The following is a 24,786-nucleotide window of genomic DNA, read 5'->3' as shown; positions in this document are numbered from 1 at the left end:
AGTTTGTTAGTTTGTCATCATCGTGATATTTTTATTTTTGTTTTTTTCTGTTTCTAAAAAAAAAGAAAATTATTTGATTAATCAAGGGTTAAAAGGACATTTGTAGAAACAGAAAAAAACAGGTTTTTCCCATTCGATTCGATTCCTGATGCAAGAATTATTTTATCGTTTATTGGTCATCATACACCATGGTCAATCATTTATTCGAAACTGAATTTTTAAATAAGTTTTTCTTAATCATTCAGCATCATCATCAATGGATTGATCGTACTGAAAATGAATGAATGAATGAATGGTTAGCAACATTTTTTTTCTTTCATTTAAATACCTGTTGAAATCATATCTTCTTCTTAGAAATGAAAAAAAAATCAATCTAATCACACATATATCGATGTCGTAAATTTTTGTTGTTGTTTGTTTGTTTAGCAAACATTAGAAATCATCATCATCATGGCCATGATCGATGCAAGTTTTAATCATCATTTGAAATTCATTCATCATTCTGATCAGATTCATTAATATTTTTGTTGATCGATCAAAATTGTTGAACTAAAAAAAATGATGATGATGAAACATTTAATGAGAATCATCAGTCCACCATCATCGATTATCGTTATAGTTTTTATAGCCATTATATCAATATCATCATTAGTTGAATCATCACAATATCTTTTATCAAAAAAATCCGGTTGTTCGGAAAAAGATCAACGACGTATTGATGAAATTGCATCAAGATTTTATGCACCCGGACCGAATGCACCATATTTCCCAACAAACTATCAAGAATTGAGACCATTTTGTCGTGAAATACGTAATGTATCGAAAACAATTGAAACATTTATGTTGCGTTGTTTTACAAAAGAAGTTGTACAATATGCAAAAATTATGTTCTATACGGTTAATCGTCAGATGCGTAATTATTGTTCAAAACGTACAAAACGTTTAACAAAATTATTAAAACTTGCACCATGTATTAATCGTCATTTAAGAACGGAAACAATTTGTATTGATAATTGGTTAAGAGATTTTTCCCGTATACAGGATCTAGAAAATGATAAAGATAAAATTATACATGGTTGTTGGTATGTTATCATTCTTTTGTTGATGTTGTTTTTTTTAATCACATCTACCTACCTTTATCAATAACAGCCTTACAGCCGATGTTTATATTTGTTTTGATGATTTGATTGAAAAATATGAATGTAGTAGAAAAAATCGTTTTGAAATAATGGATTTTTTAACAAATATTTCAAGCGATTTACAAACAGTTTGTGGTGAATATACACATCAAACCGATGCTTGTGATACAAAAAAACCAAAATTAAAATTTCATGCAAATTCAACTTCAACGAATGGCGGAAAAAATTCATTGGATCGTATTACACGACGGCAGAATGCATTACGTTTTAAAACACCAATGTTTGTTTTGATTGATTTATTGGATTCATTTGCTGATCCGGATTCAATTATTGGATAATCGAATAATGATGATAAAACTTTAAACTTTTAAACTTTGAATTAAAAATTTCTGTGTTTTTCGAATCAAAAAGAAACCAAAAAGTTCATCAACCATGGACGATCGAAAACATTCGAATCGAATCTTATCTTGTTGTTGTTGTTGTTTGATGAATGAATGTTACCCAAAAATAGACAAGAAACTTTGTTTGTTTTCGTTTTTTCCACTAATTTTAGATTTATTTGCTGATGATGATAATGATAGTTTGCATAACTTTTTCTGTTCGATATTTTAGCGTTTTTTCCACATTTTCATTGGGAAAAATTTATTATCACCACCATCATTGAAGTGATAAACAAACCAAACGACGATGGATAGATATTTTCAGATTTGGATTTTGAGCTCGAACAAAATTGCTTTTGTTCTGTACTTTGTGTTGTTGTTGTTGACTTGATTTTTACTGAATCTTGGTTTTTTTTCTTACCGAATTTGTTTTCTTCTTGAATTATTTTTGGTTTTTGTTTTTGTTTTTGTCAAATCGTTCGATTCGATTGATATTTGTTGTTGTTGATTTGATACAATCGATATTTTTTTTTTCGAATCTTCCCAAATTATAAATACGATATTCGAATTCGAATCCATATTCATTTTTTGAATTTGATTTGAAACTAAACTAAACGACAAACGATCGAAAAAACTATGGCACCAAAAATTGGTATCGTCGGATGGTAAGTTGTTTTCTTTTGTTTGGTGAAATAAATTCTTTGCTGAAAAATTGTTCTTTGTTTGTTCCCAGTGGCCTTATTGGTCGAAGTTGGTCATTGATTTTCATCGCACATGGTTTTGATGTACATCTTTTCGATGTTAATGTAGAACAAATTGATCAAGCATTAAAATGGATTGAAGAACATTTAAAAAAATTAGAACATGATAAATGTTTACGTGGAAATCTTTCCGCTTCGGAACAATTATCACATGTTCATAAAGCTAAAACATTGGCAGAATGTGTTGATGGTGCTGTTCACGTCCAGGAATGTGTATTCGAAGATTTGGATTTAAAACGTAAAGTTTTTCATGACGTTGATCAAATTTGTTCGGATAATGTTGTTGTTTGTAGTTCAACAAGTTGTTTTTTACCATCCAAATTATTTGATGGTTTAAAACATAATAGCCAGATGATTGTTGGACATCCAGTTAATCCACCTTATTTTGTACCATTAGTTGAAATTGTACCATCAAAATGGACAAGCCAACCGGTTATTGATCGTACACGTGCATTATTCGATAAAATTGGTCAAAAACCAATAACATTGAAAAAAGAAATTGAAGGTTTTATTGTTAATCGTATACAATATGCCATACTGAATGAATGTTATCGTCTAATTGATTCGGATGTAATCACTGTCAATGATGTGGATAAAGTAATGTCGCATGGTCTTGGTATGCGTTATGCATTTATGGGACCATGGGAAACTGCTCATTTAAATGCTAATGGTATGCGAGAATATTTTGAAAAATATTCACAAGGAATTTATGATGTAAGTCGAACATTTGGACCTGTTCCAATGATGAAAGGAACGACAGCCGATTTGATTGTCAAAGAAATGGAACAAACAATTCCCGTTGATCGTTTGGAACAACGTCGAAAATGGCGTGATGAACGTTTAATTGAATTATCATCGATCAAACAAAAAGCAAACAAATAATTTTGTTTGGGAAAAATGAAATAAAATTTTTATTCAATCAATTGAAGAAAAAAATCGGTTAATTCAAATTCAAATTAATTAAAATTAAATAAACATTGAATGTTTTATGAAAATTGATAATGATGATCATGATTATTCTAAATGTTATGTTCTTCGATTTGTTGTTGTTGTTGATCGGTTGGTTTTTGACCATCATCGATTGTTTGTGATTTATTTGATTGTTGTTGTTGTGAATCAGAAATTTCATTAGAATTTTCAATCATATCGGCTTGTTGCATTAAATCACTAATATTTTGTTCAAGATCATTAATACGATGTCCCATTTCATCCATACGATGTACAATTTCATCGCTCATAGATTGAAATTTATCCTGCATTGTTTGCAATAATAATTGTACCTTTTTTTAAAAAAAGAAAGAAACATATCAAAATTTCAAAATCAAATTCAAATTATTCATTCAATTTACCGATTTAAAACTATCGTTTAGATTTTTATCAACTACAGATGCATTACTATTATCTGCGTTCGATTTATTATCTTCTTTGCCATCCATTTTTGTTGTTGTTTTTGAAGGAAAAATTTGAATTTTAAAATTCAAAAATGAAAATTAATTCAATTCGAATGTTTGATGATATGATTCGACGATGTTGAAATGACAACAGAAAAAAAAGATTCGATGGGCGAAAAGAATTCGATCGAACCGTTCATATAGGACGTGTCGCTGTTATTTTCATTAAAAAACTTTTTTATTTTATTTCGATTTTAAAAATTGATCAAGATTTTTTAATTTTCTTTCAAAAATTATAATACAAATTGTGGAAAAGTAAAGGAGGGTAGGAGGAATTAAGAAATAATTAGATTGAAAATTAGAAAAAAAATGATGATGGTGATCTGATTTCAGCAGCAGATTCAAATTCTATTTTTTTCAAGTTGATTTTTTTCTTCTTCTTTTTCTCGCGAAAGAATTAAGATGATGTTGATGGAAGTTGTGTAGGAACGACAGTAGCAGGTCGTTCAGTTGCCAATAAATGACTGATTTTTTCATTAAGAGCCAATTGTGTTTTCGACAAGTTCGATAGATAAACAACCATAAGGAAATCTTTAAGATTTGAATTAAATGCTTCATCATCATCACCACCGAATGGGATAATATTTTCAATCATAGCCATTAATTGTCGACCAATATCATTTGTATTCGATGGAATTGATCCTTTTGATTGACCGGAAAGAATTTTATCTTCAATAAATTTAACGATTCGTGCAATATCATCCTGGCATTTGTTGCACATTTGAATGATTTGATCCAATTCATTGGCCAGAAAAATTTCTTTCGAATCAGTTGAAACGGATGGTAAACCAGCAGCATACATACAAGCACGAACACCAATCAATTCTGGTTCATAACAATATGATATTGTTATATCATCTATCGGTGTGAACATTGTACCAACATTTTTATCCGGTATACCGAATATTGTCGATACATATGCTTTGACTGAAATACCATCCACGGATGGATCAACTGTCAAATGAATTGGATTTTGACATTCACGTGAATAATAATCATGTATAACAACTGAATATTCATTAACTTCACCACCACCAGTTGCAAACCAACCGACAATTGTTTCACTAGGGAAAACTTTTTTATGTAATTCATACAATTCTTTGGCTACTTCTAAATCAACAGCAACTTCATTATTAGCTTCACGATGTTTAACAACAAATGAATTGGATATTTCAACATTGCCCAATTTATCCACCGAACCAAGCAATGTACCAATCACACGATTTGCATCTAAATTTCTTCGTTCATAAATATCGATAATATTATAGATGACCAATGGATGTACACGAACCGATGTATTTGACATGGTTTTTTTTCTTTCAAATTGATTTCTTTTTCGGATGAAAAATGCAAAAATTTTGTCAAAAAAAATTTTGTTTTTTTTTCTCAGTGCTCAAACACACACAAAGCCGGATAAACGTGTGGCTCGAATCGAATGTTTGAGTGTGTGCGTGTGTTCTCGCCTATTTCGACCTAAAATGACTATCATTTTTTTAGCTTGATTTTTTTTAAAGTTTTTTTTTTCGCCAATTTTTCTTTCTAAAAAAATTTCAAAATTCAATTTTTTTTGAAATCAAAATTAAAAAATTACAGATAATTATAGATCAAAATTCAGAAAAATTTTACAAATCCAGAAATCAGAAAAAAACGAGAGAAAAAACTATGATTCCAATCAAAATGAGTTAAAATAGCGTCAGTTTCGAACGCGTGTTTCGAACATATAACATTCGAAGATATATCTTATCAACCTAATTAACACGCGCGCGGCAAATATTCTTTACCAGAATTTTTTCTTTGAAAAAAGAAAAAAGAAGTTTTCATTCAAAGAAAACCAAAAAAATCCCAATTCCTTTCATCCATTCAATAAAATAAGACAGACAAAAAAAAAAATTTCCACTGCTGCCACCATCATCAACAGCCAACCAACCAACGAACAACAACAATCATTATCCAGGCGTCCTTTTTGATCTTTTTAACGCCAACAACAAAAACGCCAACCTAACCAGAAAAAAAAGCATATAAAAATCTTTGCATCGACTCAGTTTGGCCAAACAAAAAACGAAAATATTGAAGAGAAACGGACAAAAAAAATTGTCTATCAAACTCATCATCATCATCAAACGCTGAATTGCTACAGCTGCTACATTTTTTTTTTTTGCCGAAAAGTTTTGTTTCTGTTATTGTTTTCATTTCATTTTGGGTGATTAACATTGAATGTTCGATAATTTAATTTCTTCTTGTATGCAATGTATATGTATAATTACATTCATTCATATATTTATTGGGCGACATTAGTTCATTCATAATGATCATGATGATGATGATGACGATTCTTTGAAATTTTTGTTTCGTTTGAAATTCATTGCCATCATTCTATATACCGAATCAACAACATTGAACGTTTATTGTTGATTACTTGCTACACTTTTTTGTTGTTTTCAAATACAAAGACATTCATTGCAAGGTGAGTTGATTATTATTGTATTCACGAAAAGAAAATGTACATTTCTCTTTCGTTTAGATTATCTTCTTCATCATCATCTATATCTAAATCAAAATATCCAGCGCAAGAAGAAATTAAAGAGAAAAAATTACAAGTTTTCTTTTTTTTGTGAGCAAAATTGAACCGTTTTGTTTGTTGCTGTTCCGTTGACCAAATCATCAATTTTTTTGTTCGATTTTTCTGATTTATGATCGCCTACGACGAATGCAAATGATTCTATAATTCTGTGCTTCTTTGTGATTCTTGCTCTATATTCCCTCTTATATTTTGGCTTTATTTTTGAAAACAAAAATTTCCACTAAAGAAATAACGAAAAATGTATCGTGCTGCACTTGCTTTAAAATCTGGCCATCAACGTCTATTGAATGGCTTGTTTTTGCAACATGGACGTTTTGGTATTGTAATTCAACAACGATTACAACCAACATCATCAACAGGGCCAACATCACAATCAGCAACACAAACAGCAATTGCAACACGTGTTGTACAAGAACCATTTCTGAATGGATCATCATCAATTTATGTTGAAGAAATGTATAAAGCATGGCTAAAAGATCCAAATTCAGTACATAAAAGTTGGGATATATTTTTTCGTGTTTCGGAAACAGCTGAACCTGGTCATGCATATCGTTCACCAACAATGCCTGCACCAACAATAGCATCATATCCAAGTTTAAGTGGACGTACACCAACAACCCAGGCTGAAATTCGTTCAGCAGTAACATCATCCGATTCATTACGTGATATTGAAGATCATTTATCTGTACAGGCAATTATACGATCATATCAGGTATGTTTTTTTTTTGTTTTAACCCTCAATACACACAAACGGACCAAATCCAAATAGACCCAAAAACATTACACAATCAATTGATGACTTTCTTACCAAAAAAAAAAAGAAAAATTATCTTTGTCCAACCAATATCACTTCCATCCGGGCAACAAAAAAAAATTTTTTTTTGCTCAGTCAGATCAGATTAGATTTGGTTTATGTGTATAGGTAACGTAAAAAAATGTATTTTTTATTTTTATTTTTTTGGCTGGTTGACAAAAAAAAACATTTATCAGTATCAGACATTGCAAAGCAAATAGTAAATTTTTTTTCTGATAGAAAAAAAAGTGCAAAATTACACAACAGTTTTTTACAATATCCATCCATAATTTATTACTTATTAATTTTACGTCATTTTTTCTTATCATCATCATCATTTTTGTATACCAAGTAACATGACGATGATGATAAGAAACTTTCCTCTTTTTTTTTGGTTTTTTTTTATTAATCCTTTATTATTTTATTTTATTTTATTTTTTGGTCCCCAAATTTTTGTTTTATTGGCCCTTAAAAAATTTGAAACAAAATGACAAAAATCATAGGTTCGTGGTCATTATACAGCACAATTGGATCCATTGGATATACAACAACATGCAGCAATGGAACATAGTTCAATTGGAAATGATTTACCACTTTCACAAGAAGTTGTACTTAGAAAATATAAATTAGGTGTGTAGTGTTATTCTGTTCGGTACATGAAAGTGTTAATTAACAACAACAACAAAATTAATTAACCCTTTGAACGCGCATTGCGATTAATTGACCCGAATCCACTATTTCTTCACATAACTCTTTCCTAATTAACTTTTAACATTATAATCTTTCTTTCTCTTTATCTTTCTCTTTTTTCTTTAACCCTTTTTTCCACTAATCAACTAACATTCGGATTTAACCCTTCAAAATTCAAAATTCCAACAAAAAAAAAAAAAAAAAAGATTCGTGGTCATTATTTTGCTAAGCTTGATCCACTTGAAATTAATGTTACTAATTTTGATCGTCATGGTGCTTGGCTTCGTGTTCATCAATTTTGTTAGTTTTTTTTATTTCCTTGAAAATTTTGAAATTTTTGAAATTTTGATTCATTTCTCCTCATTTACACAGCGGAAAAAGATATGGATAGAGTATTTAAATTACCAAATACAACATTTATTGGTGGTAATGAAAGCGTACTACCATTACGTGAAATATTACGTCGTTTAGAAAATGTTTATTGTCGTCATATTGGTGTTGAATATATGTTCATAAATAATTTGGAACAATGTCAATGGATAAGGCAAAAATTCGAAACACCCGGTATAATGGATTTAAATGTTGAAAAAAAGAAAACATTACTAGCACGTTTAACACGTTCACATAAATTTGAAGAATTTTTAGCAAAAAAATGGTCATCGGAAAAACGTTTCGGTCTTGAAGGATGTGAAGTATTAATACCATCAATGAAAGAAGTTATTGATAATTCATCTGTATTAGGTATTGATAGTATTGTTATGGGTATGCCACATCGTGGACGATTAAATGTTTTAGCAAATGTTTGTCGTAAACCATTGGAACAGATTTTTGCTCAATTTAATAGTTTAGAACCAGCTGATGAGGTTTGTTCTGTTTTTTGACATTTTTTTAATTTTTTAATCAAATTCTCTTCATTTTAAAAGGGTTCTGGTGATGTAAAATATCATTTAGGAATGTCACATGAACGTTTGAATCGTAAAAGTAATCGTAATATTAAATTAGCATTGGTTGCAAATCCATCGCATTTAGAAGCAGTTGATCCGGTTGTTCAAGGTAAAACACGTGCTGAACAATTTTATTTGGGTGATGTACAAGGAAAAAAAGTTATGAGTATATTATTACATGGTGATGCTGCATTTGCTGGACAAGGTGTTGTTTATGAAACATTTCATCTGTCTGAATTACCTGATTATTCAACACATGGTACTGTTCATATTGTTGTTAATAATCAAATTGGTTTTACAACTGATCCACGTGAAGCTCGGTCATCACCATATTGTACGGATGTTGCACGTGTTGTAAATGCACCAATATTTCATGTTAATGCTGATGATCCTGAAGCAGTTGTACATGTTAGTAAAGTTGCTGCTGAATGGCGTGCAAAATTTGGTAAAGATGTTGTTATCGATTTAGTTTGTTATCGTCGTAATGGTCATAATGAAATTGATGAACCAATGTTTACACAACCATTAATGTATACAAAAATTCGTAGTACAACACCGGCCGTACATAAATATGCAAAAAAATTAATATCAGAAAATGTTGTAACCGAAGATTATGTTAAACAATTATGGGAAAAATATGATAATATTTTAACTGAAGCATATAAAAATACTGAAAAAGAAGTTAAAATGTATAATCGTGATTGGTTAGATTCACCATGGCATGGTTTTTTCGGTACCCGACCTGAACATAAATGTGATCCAACCGGTGTGGATGAAGAAACAATAAATCATATTGGTACGAAATTTTCAACACCACCACCTGATCCATTTAAAATTCATCCCGGTTTAAAGCGAATATTAAAAGCACGTATGGAAATGGTTAATAATCGTCAAATTGATTGGGCATTAGCTGAAGCATTAGCATTTGGTTCATTATTAAAAGAAGGTATACATGTACGTTTAAGTGGTCAAGATGTTGAACGTGGTACATTTAGTCATCGTCATCATGTTTTACATCATCAAACAATGGATAAATCAACATATCGTCCATTATGCCATCTATATCCTGATCAAGCACCATATACTGTTTGTAATAGTTCATTATCTGAATATGGTGTTTTAGGATTTGAACTTGGTTTTTCAATGACCAATCCAAATGCATTGGTTATGTGGGAAGCACAATTTGGTGATTTTAATAATACAGCACAATGTATTATTGATCAATTTATTTGTAGTGGTCAGGCTAAATGGGTTAGACAAAGTGGCCTGGTTTTATTATTACCACATGGTATGGAAGGTATGGGTCCGGAACATTCATCTGCACGACCGGAAAGATTTTTACAATTATGTGCTGTTGATTCGGATGAATTTCCGGTAAGTTTCTTTGAAAAATTTTTTCAGATTTTCAGTTTTTTTTGATTCATTTCATTTTGTATATCCCTCCATATATTAGGTTATTGATGATTATTTTCCATTAAAACAATTACATGATATGAATATGATTGTTGCTAATTGTAGTACACCTGCAAATATGTTTCATATATTACGTAGACAGATTGCCTTACCTTTCCGTAAACCGGTAAGTAAAATTTGATAATTTCGTTAAATTTCATAATCATCATTCCTTTTTTAAACTATTTTATTTTGTTATCAATAGTTGGTTGTATTTACACCAAAATCATTATTAAGACATCCACAATGTAAATCAGGTTTTGATGAATTATTACCAGGAACAGAATTTCGTCGTTTATATCCGGATGAAACTGAACCAATCAAATCAAATCCATCTGGTGTAAAACGTATAATATTATGTACTGGTAAAGTTTATTATGAATTATTAAAAGAACGACAACAACGTGGATTAGATGATAAGGTTGCTATTGTACGTATTGAACAATTATGTCCATTTCCATTTGATTTATTACGTGATGAATTATCAAAATATCCGGATGCTGATCTTATTTGGACACAAGAAGAACATAAAAATCAAGGTTATTGGTCACATGTACAACCATTAATACAGACAACATTAAAACATTTAAATATGGAATCGAAAAATTTTAAGTAAGTTTTTTTGACTGGTTTGAAAATAACAAAGGGTTAATATTTTTTTTTTCATTTTTTCTTCTTTCAGCTATGCTGGACGTGCAGTATCAGCATCACCGGCTACCGGCAATAAACATATACATAAAAAAGAGATTGAAAAATTATTTGCCGATTCATTTTCTGGTTTGTAATAACACTAAACATCAACAATAACAACAACAACAACAAATCCGACAACAACAACAAAATGATGATAATAATGATGATGCTATACACACACACACTGATTGATTTCTTTGTTGAACATCATTCACAATAATTAACAGAACAGAAACTTTATTTATTTCTCCTTTAATTTTACATTATTATAATTATCAAAATTTATATAATTGTTATGTTTTGTTTTTGGGTTTCTTTTTGTTTTGTTTTTTTTTGCAACAACATTACAACAACAAATTCAAAACATTTTCTTGCTTTCTCCCTATATTTGTGTGTGTGTTTCATCATCATTATTTTTCAAAAAATTCTTTTCCTCTTGTTTTAGATATCGATAGTAATCGGCCATCACCATCGATACCATCATCATCGCCGCCGCCACAAACAACGCCATCTATTAGCGATGGTTTTTTTGAAAATAATCTTAAAAAATTCTTTAAATTTTGGTCACAACGATGAATGATGACGACTTGATTTGAAGAAGAAAAAGAAACAGAAGAAAAATTACATTGAACTTTGTGAATCCTAGATATTATTATTATAATTCAAAACCTTTAAAAAAATTCTCCAAGATTTTAGTTATTAGAAAAGAAAAGAAACGCAATGAATTTTTTTTTAATTCAAATTCTATGTACAAATAAAAAATTATTATTAAAAAGTTTTTTCGAAAAGTTTCCTTTCCTTTTTATCACAAAAAAAAGTGCGATTCCTGTTTGTGAAATATATGTTTCCGTTATTTAAAGCCAGCGATCAAATAATGCGACGAGATCCTTTTCGTTGGTTGGTTTTTAGTGTGTTTGTAAATTGATAATTTATGTATGCATTGTATGCATGTGACAATGGATTGGCAAATAAAATTTGATACACTACCATAATCATCATAATAATCATCACCACAGTTATTTTATTTCGTTTTGGTTGTTAATTTTCATTTCATTTTCGATAATGATGATGACAACCGATTGCTTGTTTGTTTGTTTTCATTGAGAATTTCGACATGAACATTTCGACATGGTGAATGAATTAATGGTTTTTCAATATTGATTTTTTCGGCAAAAATTGATTCCAAATATTTGTGATTGGTGGGAATTTTCTTTTTTAAAGTTTTTTTTAACCACCAGAAATTACTATTTATAACCATCCAAAGATCCAAATCAACCATATAATCTCCTGTTGACTGTAAAAGGTGTTTGAAAAACTTAATATTTTTTTTATTACATAGATCAAAAGAGAACAATAATTATTATTATTATCTGATGATGCTCACCCAGCATTATTTGATGATGATGATGATGATGATCATAAAAAAATTATAATTTTTTCTTTTTTTGGAATTTGTCATCGAATATCAAATTTATGTATGTTTTTCGTTCATTGTGATTGACAACTTAAGTGTTAAATTTCAGCAAAAGCAGCACATTTTTTGATCATCGTATTTGATCATTTGAGAATTGCGTTTGTACATTTTTCCTTCTTTTGTTTTCCATCCACATTTGGTTATTCACATTTGGATTTTTCCGGTGCAGAAACATTGTGTTTTCCATTTGATAAAAAATCAAAACAATGTCCACTATCGATACCGAAAACGATATCAAAGTGATGGACGATACAAATAATAATAATAATAATATTGAGCGAAAAAAACGTAACGTTCGAATACAATTTAATCTCGATAATGATGATGATGGTGATAATTGTAACCAACAAATCATCAATGATGATAATCGTCGACGACGATCTAACGATGATAATGTCCATCATGATCATCAGAAAAGTGGTTGGGACAAATTTCGATTTAGTTTGAAGAAGAAACAAGTAAATAAAAACCATTCCAAACAACAACCAAATCAATCAAAAGAAATTATTGCAAAGAATAAATTTGATGAAAAATCAATTCGAAAACAAAAATTAAAACTAATAAAATATTTATCAACTGAAGAACCAATTATGAAAAATAATTATATTGATGATTATGAACGTCGTTTATTAACGGCCCAACAACAACAACAACAATCATCATCGAACAATGAAGTAAATAATATTGATGTAAATAAATATTTTCGTATACCGGAATCAAAAATTAATGATAAATTATGGCGTATTCCATATCATTTTGCAACCGATGATGATGACGATGACGATGACGATGGTAATGGCCACAAAGAATTACCACGAATCAATCGTTTTGGTGAAGGTATTAATGATGGTTGTATGATTGGATTAAATCTGCCGAAAATTCAATCGAAACAAAATCGTTTTAAAACATGGGATAAATTAATTGAATGTTCGGATGAAATATTATATCGATTTGTTAATCCAATAACAAATGGTTCTGGTAGCCAACGTAGAAATCGTCGTCGTGGTTCAATTCTGCAACCACGTCATGTATTTTTGATGCCAAATCCTGAAATGGGTAGTTTGATTGCAAGTAATCTAAATAAAAATCAATTATTTCGTGAATGGTCATCCGAATTAATGTTAGATGTACGACATGATTGTGGTGGTGAAGAATTATTAGAATCTGATTATCGTCAAAATATTCTAAATAATATTTCAATGGATGATTTAAGTAATATGATTTATCCGGAATTAAAATTAAGTTTCAACGTGAATGGAATGATATCGGATTCAGAAATGCGTTATATACAAGCAGTTAGTAATCGTCGACGACAATCATTAGTACCACCAACATTTGGTGGCGGTGGTAGTGATCCACTTCAATTTCGTCGACAAAGTTTTGGTGGTGGACAATTATGGTCATTTGATGTTGAACGACAACAACAACGTGAATGTTATCAGGATAAAATTGCCTTGATTAATCCGGAACATCGAAAACAACAACAATTCAATCGTATGAATTCGATGGCAACACAATCATCGATTGTTTCCACCATCACCACTGCAATATCAGATACGGATGATGATAATTCTTCTGTAAACAACGACTACGATGATAATGATGAATCGATGGAATTTGATCCAGAATCTGATCAACAAATTATTCTATTCGCAAATGAATTATCAATTATGATAAGAAAATATTTTAATTCGATCAAATCATCGGAAATTATTCATTTTATTTTGAATATTACAAATGCAATGGTGAGTAAGGAAATTTTCCCGGGAAAATTTTTTTCCGGAAACGAAAATCCCCGGAAAAATTTCCGGATTTTATTAATGAATACTTTTAATTTTATTCATTAGAAAACCTGTACCCACATTAAAGGATTATTTCATTTTCAAAATCGTATTGTACGTTTAATTGCAACAAATATTCTGAACAATCGTCAATTAGAACAACGTGTTCGATCGATATTATTTTTTATTCGTGTTATACGACATCTGCAAACATTAAATAATTGGTTGGCAATAAATTTGGTAACAAAAAGTCTTCAATGTCCACCTGTTGTTCGTTTGAAAGATACATGGCGTAAAATAACATTTAATCATCCAGAAGATTATTGTAATTTTATACAAATATCTGAAGATTTAGAATCAGGTAATCAATGGCTTGCATATGAATCCGGACAACGTTTTTTACCAATATTTGATGATACAATCGAAATGATTAAAGAACATTGTGGTCTGATGATTGTACAATTAAAACAACATCGTTTTCATCAATCATGGCATAATCATGGACGTTCTGATGATCATGATCTAATTAATTGGATTAATAATGAAGTCGATAACCTTTTGAAAGATTGTGGTCAACAACAACTTGGTTTGATGGTAAATGATAATGATGATAATCATCTTACGACGGAACAACGACGACCAAAGCAACAACAACAATCATCATCGTCAACGATATTCAAAAAGCCTAAAGCATTTTTGCATCGAATTTTTTCTCGTAATGGTAAAATTCATTCATTTCATTTACAATTTTATTAATCTTGTATCTTTTTTCTTGTTGCATCCGTATAGATAAGGCCAATGGCCATGAAAATGATGGTGATGGTAATGATAATCGACAACTGTATGATGATGAAGATATCCAAGATATCGATGATGATGATGATGATTATAATGTACATCAACGACGATTATTAAAAGGATCGAAAAATGAACTGACAAATATTGTCCGACGACGACGAACATCGAAAACAAATCGAAAAATCAGTGTCGAACAAATCAATTTGAATCAAAAAAATCAGAATAATAATTTACAATGGTCATCATCATTATCAATGCCATCATGTAAACGATTTTGGACATTGGCTGAATTTTATAAACTACGTCAATCAGATCGTGAAATGATTAAACAACAAATTGTACGTACAATGGTTAGTGTACAGAAAAAAACATTCTATGTATTTGAAGAACGTGATGAACGAATAAGAAATTTTTTATTGAATGCACATTGTAATTGTAAGTATTGAATATATCGATTGTATCGATTATTGGTTTTCAAAAAAATTTCCTTCCTTACCAGCAATGGATCAATGTATGCGATTATCGCAGCAAATTGAAAATCAAGAACAACAACAACGTCAACAATTGGTTAATCAGGCAACAAATCGTTCGAATATTTTTGATGATCATCAAACAAAATTATTGATAATTAATGGTAATCATAATCATGATGATGGCCAAGAAGATTCAAACAACAACAATGAATCGCAACAACAACAACAACAGGCAAAACCAAAACGAAAAAAAGTAATGTTTTCATAGTTAGTCAATTCAAATCAAATCAAGTCAGGTCAACCACACACACACACCCAAACATTCATTTCAAAAAAGGATTGACATTTTTGTATTTTTGACAACCCAAATAAATTTCAATTCCAATTTCAATCAAATTCAAAAGAACATTTTTATATAAATTGTCTAAATTGAATTAAATTTTTGGTTGATGATTACATTGATGATTTGTTTGAAAGCTAATTTGATCTGAATAGAAGGGATTGGTCTGAATGTGACCATTTATGGATATTATGTGCAATGACTAAACTAAACGAAACTGGATCAAATAAACTTGAAAACTAAACTGAACTGATTCGAATGAAAAGCCTGAGAATGATGTTTTGGAAAATTTATTGCTTGCTTGTTTTGCTTGTTTTTGGATTTTGATCGAAACTGATCGATGGAAACAAAAACAAAACCAAAACAAAAACAACGTCTATTTTAACAGCAATAACGCGTGTAGGAGGTGAATGTTTTTGGCAAAGTTTATTTTTCTTTTTTTTTGGTTCAGTTCGGTTTGGTTTGGTTTTGTTTATTTATCCTCACTTATAGAATGTCTGTGTGTGTGTTGGTGAGAATGGAAAACATTGGAGAAAATCTTCCACCAAACCAAACCAAAAACTGAATTATTATACAACCTACGCGCGAAATCTATACACCGACGACAGCAGCAGCAAATTGGTAAACTTTGACCATCGTTTGTTCGACGTCAATATTATGATTATGGAATTTTTTTTGGCCTTTTCAGTGTTTTTTTACCTACCTTTTTTTTCTTTCTTTCTCAAAAAAGACGATGATTATTGACATTAACACTTATGCACACACAGGGGGGAATAATTCCATTTTCTCATATAGTGATTTTTATTGCTTTTTATTCTTTTCTTTTCTTGCAAAGAATACAGGTATTTTTTACCTTTTTTTTGGTTGTGAGAGAGAGAGAAAATACAATCAACAAAACAAACAGACAATGCGAGAGAATGGAGGGAAGCCAATGGATGTAGGCTAAAATCACCAACCACTACCAATAATGGTTGCAAATAGTTTTTGGCTGGCTGGCTGGCTGGCTTTGCTGAAAAGATTCGATGAAAAAGGTTTGCGCTTCATTCGAATTCGAATTCATTCGAATCGATCATGGTGTGGATCTTATCTGAAAAAATTGAAAAAATCTTTTGTGATTTTTCAACGATTCTTTCTTTGTGTTTTGTTCCTGGTGGATACATTTGCACTTGTGAAGTTTTTTTTTTTGTTGAAAATCATTTTGATGATTACGTCAAACGTCATATCAACCGAAAACAAAACAAAACAAAATGATCAATTCTGTATGCAAATCCAAGTGAAAATTTATTATTATTTTTTCTGATGATTTATTGATCGATCAACAGGGTAACCACCGCCATCATCATCGTCATCGATAACAAACGGGTTATCAATGGAAAAATGAAACAAAATAAACACAAATCGATCACCAAAAACAAAAAAAAATATTAATCAAACAAACACCATATGGTTTTTTTGATACATTTATTTTGGAAGAATCATTTTATTTCCCAAAAAAAAATCAATAATCATTAATCAAACAACAGGATTTTTACTAAAATCCATTTTCTTGAATTTCGCCCAAAAAAAAAAAAAAAAAAAATATCGATTGTTTTTATCATCGATTCGAACGTTTTTAAAACCATTCGATTACTTTATTAATGTATGACCCCTGTGTTTGTGTTTATTCGTTTTTGTGTGAGTGACCATTATCAACAAACAACATTATTATCAAATGATCACCACCATTTACCACCAATGGTCACAATCCACTAACAAGATCAGCCAAAACGAATCGATTGAAAAGCTTAGCTTTGATTTGGTCATTAACAAAATAGAAAAAGAAAAACGACCGACCGACCAACTAACTGACCGAACATCGTTATATATAAATGGTCGTGTTAGACGGACGACCACCATCAACGTTTTGGTCATTTCAATTCATTATTCATTCAATTTAACCTTCAAAAATTCAAGAAAATTTATGTCCATCTCGTTCTTTATTCATTAAATGGATGATGTTGTCCTTGACGATCATTTTTGTTTCTCCGAATTAAATCTATGGAAAAAAAACCTAAACAACAACAGCAACAACAAAATCTTCTTGTTGTCAACCATAACTAACTAACGACGATTGTGTCATCATTATTTATAGTTTCGAAAATTCGGGTCAAAAAAACAAAATTCTCGTCGAATTTAGTTCAAAAGAACCGTTACACGTGCGCACGCATTATTCGAATCATTCATTCATTCATTTGATGATGATGTAGATGTGTTTTGTTCGTTTGTGTTGGATGCTCGCCTACAATATTATCATCATCATCATTTCGTTATTTTTCAAATGATGATGACGACGACAACGACAACGACATAACTGTTTGATGGCAAAATAACGATAGTACATTCGGTTGACATTTTATATTGGCATTGATGTTTTCGGTGTGTGTTTGTTTGATGTGATTGTTTTGCCAGATGCAAACGATCATTTCAAATGATGGTCGCTATCTTTGTTTCTTTCTTGTGTGTGTGTGTGTGTATCGCATGTGAATATCAAATTATATTAATTGATATTCAATCGATTGATTTTTTTTCCATTCATTCATCCATAGACAAAGACAGACTGTTAAAAAAAATATGTATCTGATTTCAATTTCGATTTCGAAATTTCGAAACAAACATTGATCATTGTTTCTTGATTGTGGTGATTATGAAAGATTTCTTAATGTTTTTTTTTTTTGGTTGTTTCCATAAATAACCCGCCAACCAAACTAATCATCATCCAAAGAACGGAACTTATTATAAAAACATTTTCTTCATTTTGGTTGTTGACATGATCCACTTTTGTCGAATCGGATTAAAACAACAAACAAAATTACCATCACAACCATCACCATAAACATCAAACAAAAAAATTGAGCCGCATCATTTCTATTTCATTTTCATTTTTGTGTTGATCTCATTACTGAAACAAAATTGAAACAAAAAAAGAATGGCTGCAACTAATCGACAACCGCAACAGCAACAATCTTCATCATCATCATCAAGACAATCATCATCATTATTGTCAAAACAGCAACAAAGAATTATTGCACCATCATCATTAATAGCAAATCAAAGTGAAAATATACCAACACCAGAATGTTGTTGTTTTTCAGCACGTTTTGTCAATTTGATACTTTATTTATTTAATTTTATATTCTTATTCAGTGGTATTTGTATACTATTATTAACCGTTTTATATGGCCGTCCTGAAGTTAGTCGTTATCTTGGTGAAACAACCAAATATCTACAAAATATTATCAATTTAATGGATAATGGTCATTTAGTGCATATTATTCATTATACAATGTTATTCTGTGGTATTGTTATTATCGTTATTTCATTGATAAATATTTGCTTTGCAACAACAATAAATTGGTCAAATAGTTCGGATTATTATTATTATCATCGTGATCACCATCAATATCATCATGGTGAAAATCGTGGCTGTTGTTATCATCAAAAACAACAGCAACAACAACGATTAAATGAAAATAAATCATTATTACGTTATGGTGACGGTAATGGTCACAATCATAACGGAATATTATTAACCGATTCAAATCGACAACAACAAGAACCATCATCATTATTTATATCCACATCATCAACATCATCGCCATCAAAATCTGCTTATCTAAATGAATCATTATTATTAGATGATTCAAATGATTTAGATTTATGTATTGATGATCATGGACATCGATATTCATCATCAACATCATCATCATCAACAACAGATCAACAACAACAACAATCATCATCAATGATGATGATAATGATTGATAATGATGGAAAATATTCAAATCAAATATTACATAATAATAATAATAATAATCAAATTGATGATTATAATAAAATGGATCGATCCAAAATGAAACATTCGAATCGAAAAAAACATTCAAAATCATCATCAACATCATCATGGTCACATTTTGCCAATTCAACATTAATACTTTGTATTTATATATTTATACTGTTATTTTTATTTACCATACAATTGGTTATTGGTTTAATATCGATAATAACTGTTAGTCCAGATAATGTTTTTATATCATCATCATCGACATCATCAAAATCATCAATACAGAATGATAATTTTCTTATATCAATACGTGATTCAATTAATATAGCCAATTTACTAGTCAATCGTGCTAATGAAATTGAACAACTATATCAAGAATTTCATTGTTGTGGTTGGAATTATTATGATGATTATGAATATTTAAGAATTATTGATAATAATCAAAATGATGATCAACAACAACAATCGACAATTATTATTGATGATAATCGAAATAAAACAATACCAGTACCAGATTTATGTTGTAAAACATTGATACCGAACTGTGGACGAAGAAAACATCCAAATAATATTTATTATGATGGTTGTTGGTCAAAATTTGGTACAGAAATGCGTGATTATATTCTAATGTTAGGTTGGACAGCATTAGGTTTTGCTATAATTGAATTAATTGGTCTTATGTTTGCTGTTTGTCATTATGTACAAATTATGTCGAAAAGTTGAATGATCGTCATCATCATTGATGGTAATGAAGATAATCATCATCATTTTAAAAAAGAAGAAAGGATTGTTATTCAACAACATCTGGCTTTTTTTCTCATTCGTCTGGTTCGTTGAACTAAAAATGTAAAATAAACACAAATACACACATATCATGTCTCGACCATTTTTTTAAAAAAACAAATATTTAACCCTTTTTTTTGTTTGTTTATTTATTTATTCAATGTCATCATCATCATTATTATTATCATTTATAAATAAAAAAAATATCCTCTTATTTTTGTTTACTGCAAATGTTAATCGTATTTTTTTTTGCTGTTTGAAAAAAAACATCATATGACAGGTTAATCAATCAATCAATCAATTTATGATGGTGTTGATGTTGAATTATAATCGATACTATCGAATATTGTTACTAATGGTAGAATAAAATTTTGCCAACGTAATGGTTTTTTCCATTCAGGTATTTTCCCAATAATTCCTTCACATTTATCCGATTCTTCAACATAATCACCACATATAATAGCCAATAGATCATTTGTATAACCTGCTAAAAGATTTTCAGCTTCTTCATGTGCACCAGTATTTGTTGGACATGATTTAATAATTTTATTGATACCAATATTTTTCCATTTATAATATGAACTATTTTTTTTTGATGATTGAAACGAAAAGAATATTCAACAAAAAAAAAAATCAAAACAAAACATCAGAATAAATACTTACCAACATACTAATGGTAAACGTAAAGTTTTTTCCTTAACCAACGGTATTGAATGAAAATCTGTGGTCATATTTCGTAAAACATTAGCAATCGAATGTATTTGTGGATGAAAACAATCAACAAAATTTAAAAATGATTTTTGTCGTTTTTTATTCGTACAATAACGTTTATTTGTACGCGAAATACTGAACAACAATACGGATAATGTTTGTCTGGATTGTTTATTCAAACATTTTTGTGCATAATCTTTCAAACATCTTTCCATTGGTACAATACGTTGACACCATTCTCTCATATCCGTTGATGTTCTTGGTGGTTTTTCAATAAATTTTTCATCCGTTAATGGTATTAATGTCAGCGCACATTTATCAGCACGTTGACATTGTTTACCGGTTGTTATTGTTGTTGGTATTGGTGATGTTGAAATAGCATCACCATTAACACTTGATTGAATCAACAAAATAATAGGAATAATAACAAATTGTAAAATTATCGGATTGTAAAATTTTGATTGAAACATCATGAATGAATGAAAAATTTTATTTAAATTAAGAAATTTTTTTTTATTTCGCAGTATTTATAGGAATATCATCAGATCAAGGAGTTTTTTTTTCTTTCTTCTTAACCTGTTTTTTTGTTTTTGTTTTTGATTCAATAAAATTTCATGTGACATGGTCATTTTACCCATCATCATTTTTTCTTATTTCCAAGAATTGTTTGTTTGTTCTGATTGATTGATAATTAAAGGAATATTCAGATCAAAACAAACAATTTCTTTTCAAGTTTTTTTTTATAGCAAATCATTTAAAAAAATCATTAAACAACTTTTTTTTTTTTGAATAAAAATCCCTTCATTCATTCATTGAATCTGTAATTGGAAATACCAAAAAAATGAAAATTATAAATTCATTTCATGTGACGAAAAAAAATTCATCATCATTTTTTCCCCGAATTAAGAAACAAACAAACAAACAAAAAAAACTTTATTAACTTTGAAAAACATTTTCATTTTCATCTCTTTCTCTCTCTCTCTCTCTCTCTTGTTTTTTTTACGTTTTTTCCATAGAAACAAATTTTTTTTTGATTTTGCTATAGAAAAACTGTTTAATGAATGAATTTTTTGTAATGTATTTTATCTTTATGATCAAAAAAAAACATTGATTTTTTCTTTCATTTTTGATTGGAAAATTCTTTTGAAAATGATAAGAAAGAAAATGACGATGATGATGATTAAGTTGATTATGTTGATGATGATGATGATTGTTGTGCTAATACATTTTCATCAATACTTTCATATAATTCAATTAATGGTAGAATAAAATTTTGCCAACGTAATGGTCGTTTCCATTCAGGTATTTTCCCTATAATACCATCACATTTATCCGATTCTTCTGTATATTCACCACATGCAACCGATAGCAAATCATTTGTATAACCAGATAAAAGATTTTCAATTTCTTCATGTGCACCAGTATTGGTTGGACATATTTTTATCATTTTATTGATACCAATATTTTTCCATTTATAATATGAACTGCATATTTTGATTTATTGAAACGAAAAGAATATTCTGTTAGTTTTTTCTATACAAATGATAACAAAACAAAAACACTTACCAACATGCTAATGGTATACGTAAATTTTGTTTTTTAACCATTGGTAATGCATGAAAATCAGTAGTCATATTTCGTAGAATATTTGAAAATAATGGTAATTGTTCATGTGCACAATCAATAAGATTTAAAAAGGATTTTTGTCGTTTTTTATTCGTACAAATACGTTTATTTGTACGTGACATACTAAACATCATTATTGATAATGTTTGTTTGGAAAATTTTGTTAAACATTTTGTAGCAAAATCTTTTAGACATCTTTCCATTGGTGCAATTCGATCACACCATTCTTTCATATCCGATGATGTTCGTGGTGGTTTTTCAATAAATTTTTCATCCGTTAATGGTATTAATGTTAGGGCACATTTATCAGCACGTTGACATTTTTTACCCGTTGAAATAGCACCATTAACATTTGTTTTTATTACCAATAATGTAATGATAATAATAAACGATAATAATTGGAAAATCACTGAATAAAATTTCAATCCAATCATCTTTTTCATCAAGTTTTATTTTTTGGTAACTAAAAGATTTTTGTATTTTTTGGGCAAAAATTGTTGCAGTATTTAAGCGAAAAAAAAACAAAATCCATTTTCAATCGAATCAAATCAATCAATATCTTTCATACACACACATTTACCATGTTGATATTAACACGTTCGCTACCGGCGGTTTTTTTCAAAAACACATTGAGCCACAGCAAATGGACGACGCATATATGCATCGCTGGTAGCGAAACGTGTTAATGATGATTATTACGTAGTAACGACAAAAAAAAAAATTATTTTTAACGACAGATATTCTACCTCACTCTCTCCTGTGTGGGTTAAATCGAAAACCCGTTTTAATTTTTCTTTGATCATGTTTTTTTCCATAAAGAATTCTGTCAAAAATCAAAAATGATGATTTTTTTCCACTGAATTTTGCTGCTTTTTCTTCCACTGTCCAATTTTGATTTTTGATTTGAAAAATAAATTGAATTCATAAACAAAAATCTGAAAAATGTTTTTTTTGGTTTTTGGTTGAAATGAATAAAACATTTTATCGATTTGAATGGTTTTAGTTAACACTTTTTTTTTAATTATTCAATGTCATTTTATAAATATGGAAATGATGATGACCATCATCATGGTTGTGGTAATAAATTTTCATCAATACTATCATATAATTCAATTAATGGTAGAAAAAAATTTTGCCAACGTAATGGTCTTTTCCATACAGGTATTTTCCCTATGATACCATCACATTTATCCGATTCTTCAGTATAATCACCACATGCAACTGATAGTAAATCATTTGTATAACCAGATAAAAGATTTTCTATTTCTTCATGTGCACCAGTATTGGTTGGACATATTTTAATCATTTTATCGATACCAATATTTTTCCATTTATAATATGAACTGTATATTTGATTGATTAAAACAAAAGAATATTTGGTCAAATGCAATTGATTAATATAATAAAAACAATAAACTTACCAACATGCTAATGGTAAACGTAAATTTTGTTTTTTAACCATTGGTATTGCATGAAAATCTATGGTCATATTTCGTAGAACATTCGAAAATAATGGTATTTGTTCATGTGCACAATCAATAAGATTTAAAAATGATTTTTGTCGTTTTTTATTTGTACAAATACGTTTATTTGTACGTGAAATACTATACGTTAATATTGATAATGTTTGTTTGGAAAATTTATTTAAACATTTTTGTGCATAATCTTTCAGACATCTTTCCATTGGTATAATACGATCACACCATTCTTTCATATCGGTTGATGTTCTTGGTGGTTTTTCAATAAATTTTTCATCCGTTAATGGTATTAATGTTAGGGCACATTTATCAGCACGTTGACATTGTTTACCGGTTGTTATTGTTATAGTTGGTGGTGTTGAAATAGTTCCACAATTAACACTTGATATGATCAATATGGTAATGATAACAAACAAAAATTTCAAAATCATCATCGTTTTTACAAAGGTCGAAACAAAAATGAATCTTTCGATAAAAAAAAAAACAAATCTTTTCTATTTATAAGAATCGAAATAAACAAAGAAGACCACCACCAAAAAAAGAAAAACTTGTTTATTTTACCGGAAAAAATGTTTAAATATTTTTAACCCTTCCGCTTTTTTTTTGAGGGTATTCAAA

General features: G+C 29.4%; 9 protein-coding genes and 2 long non-coding RNA genes across 12 annotated transcripts; 5 read left to right on the top strand and 6 right to left on the bottom strand.

Annotated features, from left to right (window-relative positions):
• Window positions 1–58: 58 nt before the first annotated feature.
• LOC142645948 (uncharacterized) lies at window positions 59–1,277 on the bottom strand. Its single transcript, XR_012846964.1, has 3 exons — window positions 1,135–1,277; window positions 329–1,044; window positions 59–270 (listed from the first exon to the last, which is right to left on the bottom strand). It is a non-coding gene; the product is annotated as an uncharacterized LOC142645948 (long non-coding RNA).
• On the top strand, window positions 559–1,521 carry LOC113788740 (uncharacterized). Its single transcript, XM_027338190.2, has 2 exons — window positions 559–1,082; window positions 1,150–1,521. The coding sequence occupies exons 1-2, from the start codon at window positions 559–561 to the stop codon at window positions 1,475–1,477; spliced, it is 852 nt and encodes a 283-aa protein (XP_027193991.1). The 3' UTR covers window positions 1,478–1,521.
• Window positions 1,522–2,011: 490 nt separating this feature from the next.
• On the top strand, window positions 2,012–3,275 carry LOC113788736 (lambda-crystallin homolog). Its single transcript, XM_027338187.2, has 2 exons — window positions 2,012–2,184; window positions 2,253–3,275. The coding sequence occupies exons 1-2, from the start codon at window positions 2,156–2,158 to the stop codon at window positions 3,160–3,162; spliced, it is 939 nt and encodes a 312-aa protein (XP_027193988.2). The 5' UTR covers window positions 2,012–2,155; the 3' UTR covers window positions 3,163–3,275.
• On the bottom strand, window positions 3,163–5,171 carry LOC113788739 (eukaryotic translation initiation factor 3 subunit F-like). Its single transcript, XM_027338189.2, has 2 exons — window positions 4,162–5,171; window positions 3,163–3,560 (listed from the first exon to the last, which is right to left on the bottom strand). Exons 1-2 carry the CDS (start codon window positions 5,035–5,037, stop codon window positions 3,300–3,302), a joined length of 1,137 nt encoding a protein of 378 aa, XP_027193990.2. The 5' UTR covers window positions 5,038–5,171; the 3' UTR covers window positions 3,163–3,299.
• Window positions 5,172–5,518: 347 nt separating this feature from the next.
• Window positions 5,519–11,663, top strand: Ogdh (oxoglutarate dehydrogenase Nc73EF). Of its 2 annotated transcripts, none has more exons than XM_075823564.1 (9): window positions 5,519–6,195; window positions 6,253–7,024; window positions 8,002–8,095; window positions 8,168–8,658; window positions 8,719–10,113; window positions 10,193–10,318; window positions 10,397–10,803; window positions 10,874–10,968; window positions 11,330–11,663. In XM_075823564.1, exons 2-9 carry the CDS (start codon window positions 6,551–6,553, stop codon window positions 11,458–11,460), a joined length of 3,213 nt encoding a protein of 1,070 aa, XP_075679679.1. In that variant the 5' UTR covers window positions 5,519–6,195; window positions 6,253–6,550; the 3' UTR covers window positions 11,461–11,663. The 2 variants fall into 2 exon arrangements, with proteins under 2 accessions (XP_075679679.1, XP_075679678.1); XM_075823563.1 differs by lacking the exon at window positions 8,002–8,095 and adding an exon at window positions 7,609–7,735 and having other exon boundaries at window positions 5,526–6,195.
• Window positions 11,200–12,406, bottom strand: LOC142645950 (uncharacterized). Its single transcript, XR_012846967.1, has 2 exons — window positions 12,269–12,406; window positions 11,200–12,199 (listed from the first exon to the last, which is right to left on the bottom strand). It is a non-coding gene; the product is annotated as an uncharacterized LOC142645950 (long non-coding RNA).
• An 18-nt stretch (window positions 12,407–12,424) lies between these two features.
• Window positions 12,425–15,866, top strand: LOC113788757 (uncharacterized). Its single transcript, XM_075823565.1, has 4 exons — window positions 12,425–14,103; window positions 14,206–14,860; window positions 14,929–15,372; window positions 15,437–15,866. The coding sequence occupies exons 1-4, from the start codon at window positions 12,565–12,567 to the stop codon at window positions 15,676–15,678; spliced, it is 2,880 nt and encodes a 959-aa protein (XP_075679680.1). The 5' UTR covers window positions 12,425–12,564; the 3' UTR covers window positions 15,679–15,866.
• A 680-nt stretch (window positions 15,867–16,546) lies between these two features.
• On the top strand, window positions 16,547–20,683 carry LOC113788758 (uncharacterized). Its single transcript, XM_075823567.1, has 2 exons — window positions 16,547–17,009; window positions 17,073–20,683. The coding sequence occupies exon 2, from the start codon at window positions 18,716–18,718 to the stop codon at window positions 20,291–20,293; it is 1,578 nt and encodes a 525-aa protein (XP_075679682.1). The 5' UTR covers window positions 16,547–17,009; window positions 17,073–18,715; the 3' UTR covers window positions 20,294–20,683.
• LOC113788747 (uncharacterized) lies at window positions 20,477–21,565 on the bottom strand. Its single transcript, XM_027338199.2, has 2 exons — window positions 21,017–21,565; window positions 20,477–20,935 (listed from the first exon to the last, which is right to left on the bottom strand). Exons 1-2 carry the CDS (start codon window positions 21,535–21,537, stop codon window positions 20,656–20,658), a joined length of 801 nt encoding a protein of 266 aa, XP_027194000.2. The 5' UTR covers window positions 21,538–21,565; the 3' UTR covers window positions 20,477–20,655.
• Window positions 21,566–21,980: 415 nt separating this feature from the next.
• Window positions 21,981–23,197, bottom strand: LOC113788823 (uncharacterized). The gene is made up of 2 exons (XM_075823569.1): window positions 22,631–23,197; window positions 21,981–22,548 (listed from the first exon to the last, which is right to left on the bottom strand). Exons 1-2 carry the CDS (start codon window positions 23,131–23,133, stop codon window positions 22,254–22,256), a joined length of 798 nt encoding a protein of 265 aa, XP_075679684.1. The 5' UTR covers window positions 23,134–23,197; the 3' UTR covers window positions 21,981–22,253.
• Window positions 23,198–23,691: 494 nt separating this feature from the next.
• On the bottom strand, window positions 23,692–24,702 carry LOC142644824 (uncharacterized). Its single transcript, XM_075823581.1, has 2 exons — window positions 24,112–24,702; window positions 23,692–24,033 (listed from the first exon to the last, which is right to left on the bottom strand). The coding sequence occupies exons 1-2, from the start codon at window positions 24,600–24,602 to the stop codon at window positions 23,757–23,759; spliced, it is 768 nt and encodes a 255-aa protein (XP_075679696.1). The 5' UTR covers window positions 24,603–24,702; the 3' UTR covers window positions 23,692–23,756.
• Window positions 24,703–24,786: the final 84 nt, after the last annotated feature.

Source organism: Dermatophagoides pteronyssinus, unplaced genomic scaffold (assembly GCF_027571235.1).
Source record: "Dermatophagoides pteronyssinus isolate colony J.1.1.1.1 unplaced genomic scaffold, Derpt_VIB-CSIC_2022.12 sq0031, whole genome shotgun sequence".
Lineage (NCBI taxonomy): Eukaryota > Metazoa > Arthropoda > Arachnida > Sarcoptiformes > Pyroglyphidae > Dermatophagoides > Dermatophagoides pteronyssinus.
This window is presented reverse-complemented; position numbering and strand designations above follow the sequence as displayed.

What these genes read in the sequence shown, in the direction of transcription:
- LOC142644824 (XM_075823581.1), bottom strand. Translation starts at nt 24,602, where the DNA reads ATGATGATTTTGAAATTTTTGTTTGTTATCATTACCATATTGATCATA. An exon ending in CGTTTACCATTAGCATGTTG is followed by an intron (nt 24,034 to 24,111) that starts GTAAGTTTATTG and finishes TCAAATATACAG; the next exon opens with TTCATATTATAAATGGAAAA.
- LOC113788740 (XM_027338190.2), top strand. Translation starts at nt 559, where the DNA reads ATGATGATGATGAAACATTTAATGAGAATCATCAGTCCACCATCATCG. An exon ending in AAAATTATACATGGTTGTTG is followed by an intron (nt 1,083 to 1,149) that starts GTATGTTATCAT and finishes TATCAATAACAG; the next exon opens with CCTTACAGCCGATGTTTATA.
- LOC113788739 (XM_027338189.2), bottom strand. Translation starts at nt 5,037, where the DNA reads ATGTCAAATACATCGGTTCGTGTACATCCATTGGTCATCTATAATATT. An exon ending in CTGAACGACCTGCTACTGTC is followed by an intron (nt 3,561 to 4,161) that starts GTTCCTACACAA and finishes TTTTAAAAAAAG; the next exon opens with GTACAATTATTATTGCAAAC.
- LOC113788757 (XM_075823565.1), top strand. Translation starts at nt 12,565, where the DNA reads ATGTCCACTATCGATACCGAAAACGATATCAAAGTGATGGACGATACA. An exon ending in TCGAATTTTTTCTCGTAATG is followed by an intron (nt 14,861 to 14,928) that starts GTAAAATTCATT and finishes GCATCCGTATAG; the next exon opens with ATAAGGCCAATGGCCATGAA. An exon ending in ATTGAATGCACATTGTAATT is followed by an intron (nt 15,373 to 15,436) that starts GTAAGTATTGAA and finishes CTTCCTTACCAG; the next exon opens with CAATGGATCAATGTATGCGA.
- LOC113788758 (XM_075823567.1), top strand. Translation starts at nt 18,716, where the DNA reads ATGGCTGCAACTAATCGACAACCGCAACAGCAACAATCTTCATCATCA.
- LOC113788736 (XM_027338187.2), top strand. Translation starts at nt 2,156, where the DNA reads ATGGCACCAAAAATTGGTATCGTCGGATG. An exon ending in AAAATTGGTATCGTCGGATG is followed by an intron (nt 2,185 to 2,252) that starts GTAAGTTGTTTT and finishes GTTTGTTCCCAG; the next exon opens with TGGCCTTATTGGTCGAAGTT.
- LOC113788823 (XM_075823569.1), bottom strand. Translation starts at nt 23,133, where the DNA reads ATGAAAAAGATGATTGGATTGAAATTTTATTCAGTGATTTTCCAATTA. An exon ending in CGTATACCATTAGCATGTTG is followed by an intron (nt 22,549 to 22,630) that starts GTAAGTGTTTTT and finishes CAAAATATGCAG; the next exon opens with TTCATATTATAAATGGAAAA.
- Ogdh (XM_075823563.1), top strand. Translation starts at nt 6,551, where the DNA reads ATGTATCGTGCTGCACTTGCTTTAAAATCTGGCCATCAACGTCTATTG. An exon ending in CAATTATACGATCATATCAG is followed by an intron (nt 7,025 to 7,608) that starts GTATGTTTTTTT and finishes CAAAAATCATAG; the next exon opens with GTTCGTGGTCATTATACAGC. An exon ending in TTGATTCGGATGAATTTCCG is followed by an intron (nt 10,114 to 10,192) that starts GTAAGTTTCTTT and finishes TCCATATATTAG; the next exon opens with GTTATTGATGATTATTTTCC.
- LOC113788747 (XM_027338199.2), bottom strand. Translation starts at nt 21,537, where the DNA reads ATGATGTTTCAATCAAAATTTTACAATCCGATAATTTTACAATTTGTT. An exon ending in CGTTTACCATTAGTATGTTG is followed by an intron (nt 20,936 to 21,016) that starts GTAAGTATTTAT and finishes AAAAAAAAATAG; the next exon opens with TTCATATTATAAATGGAAAA.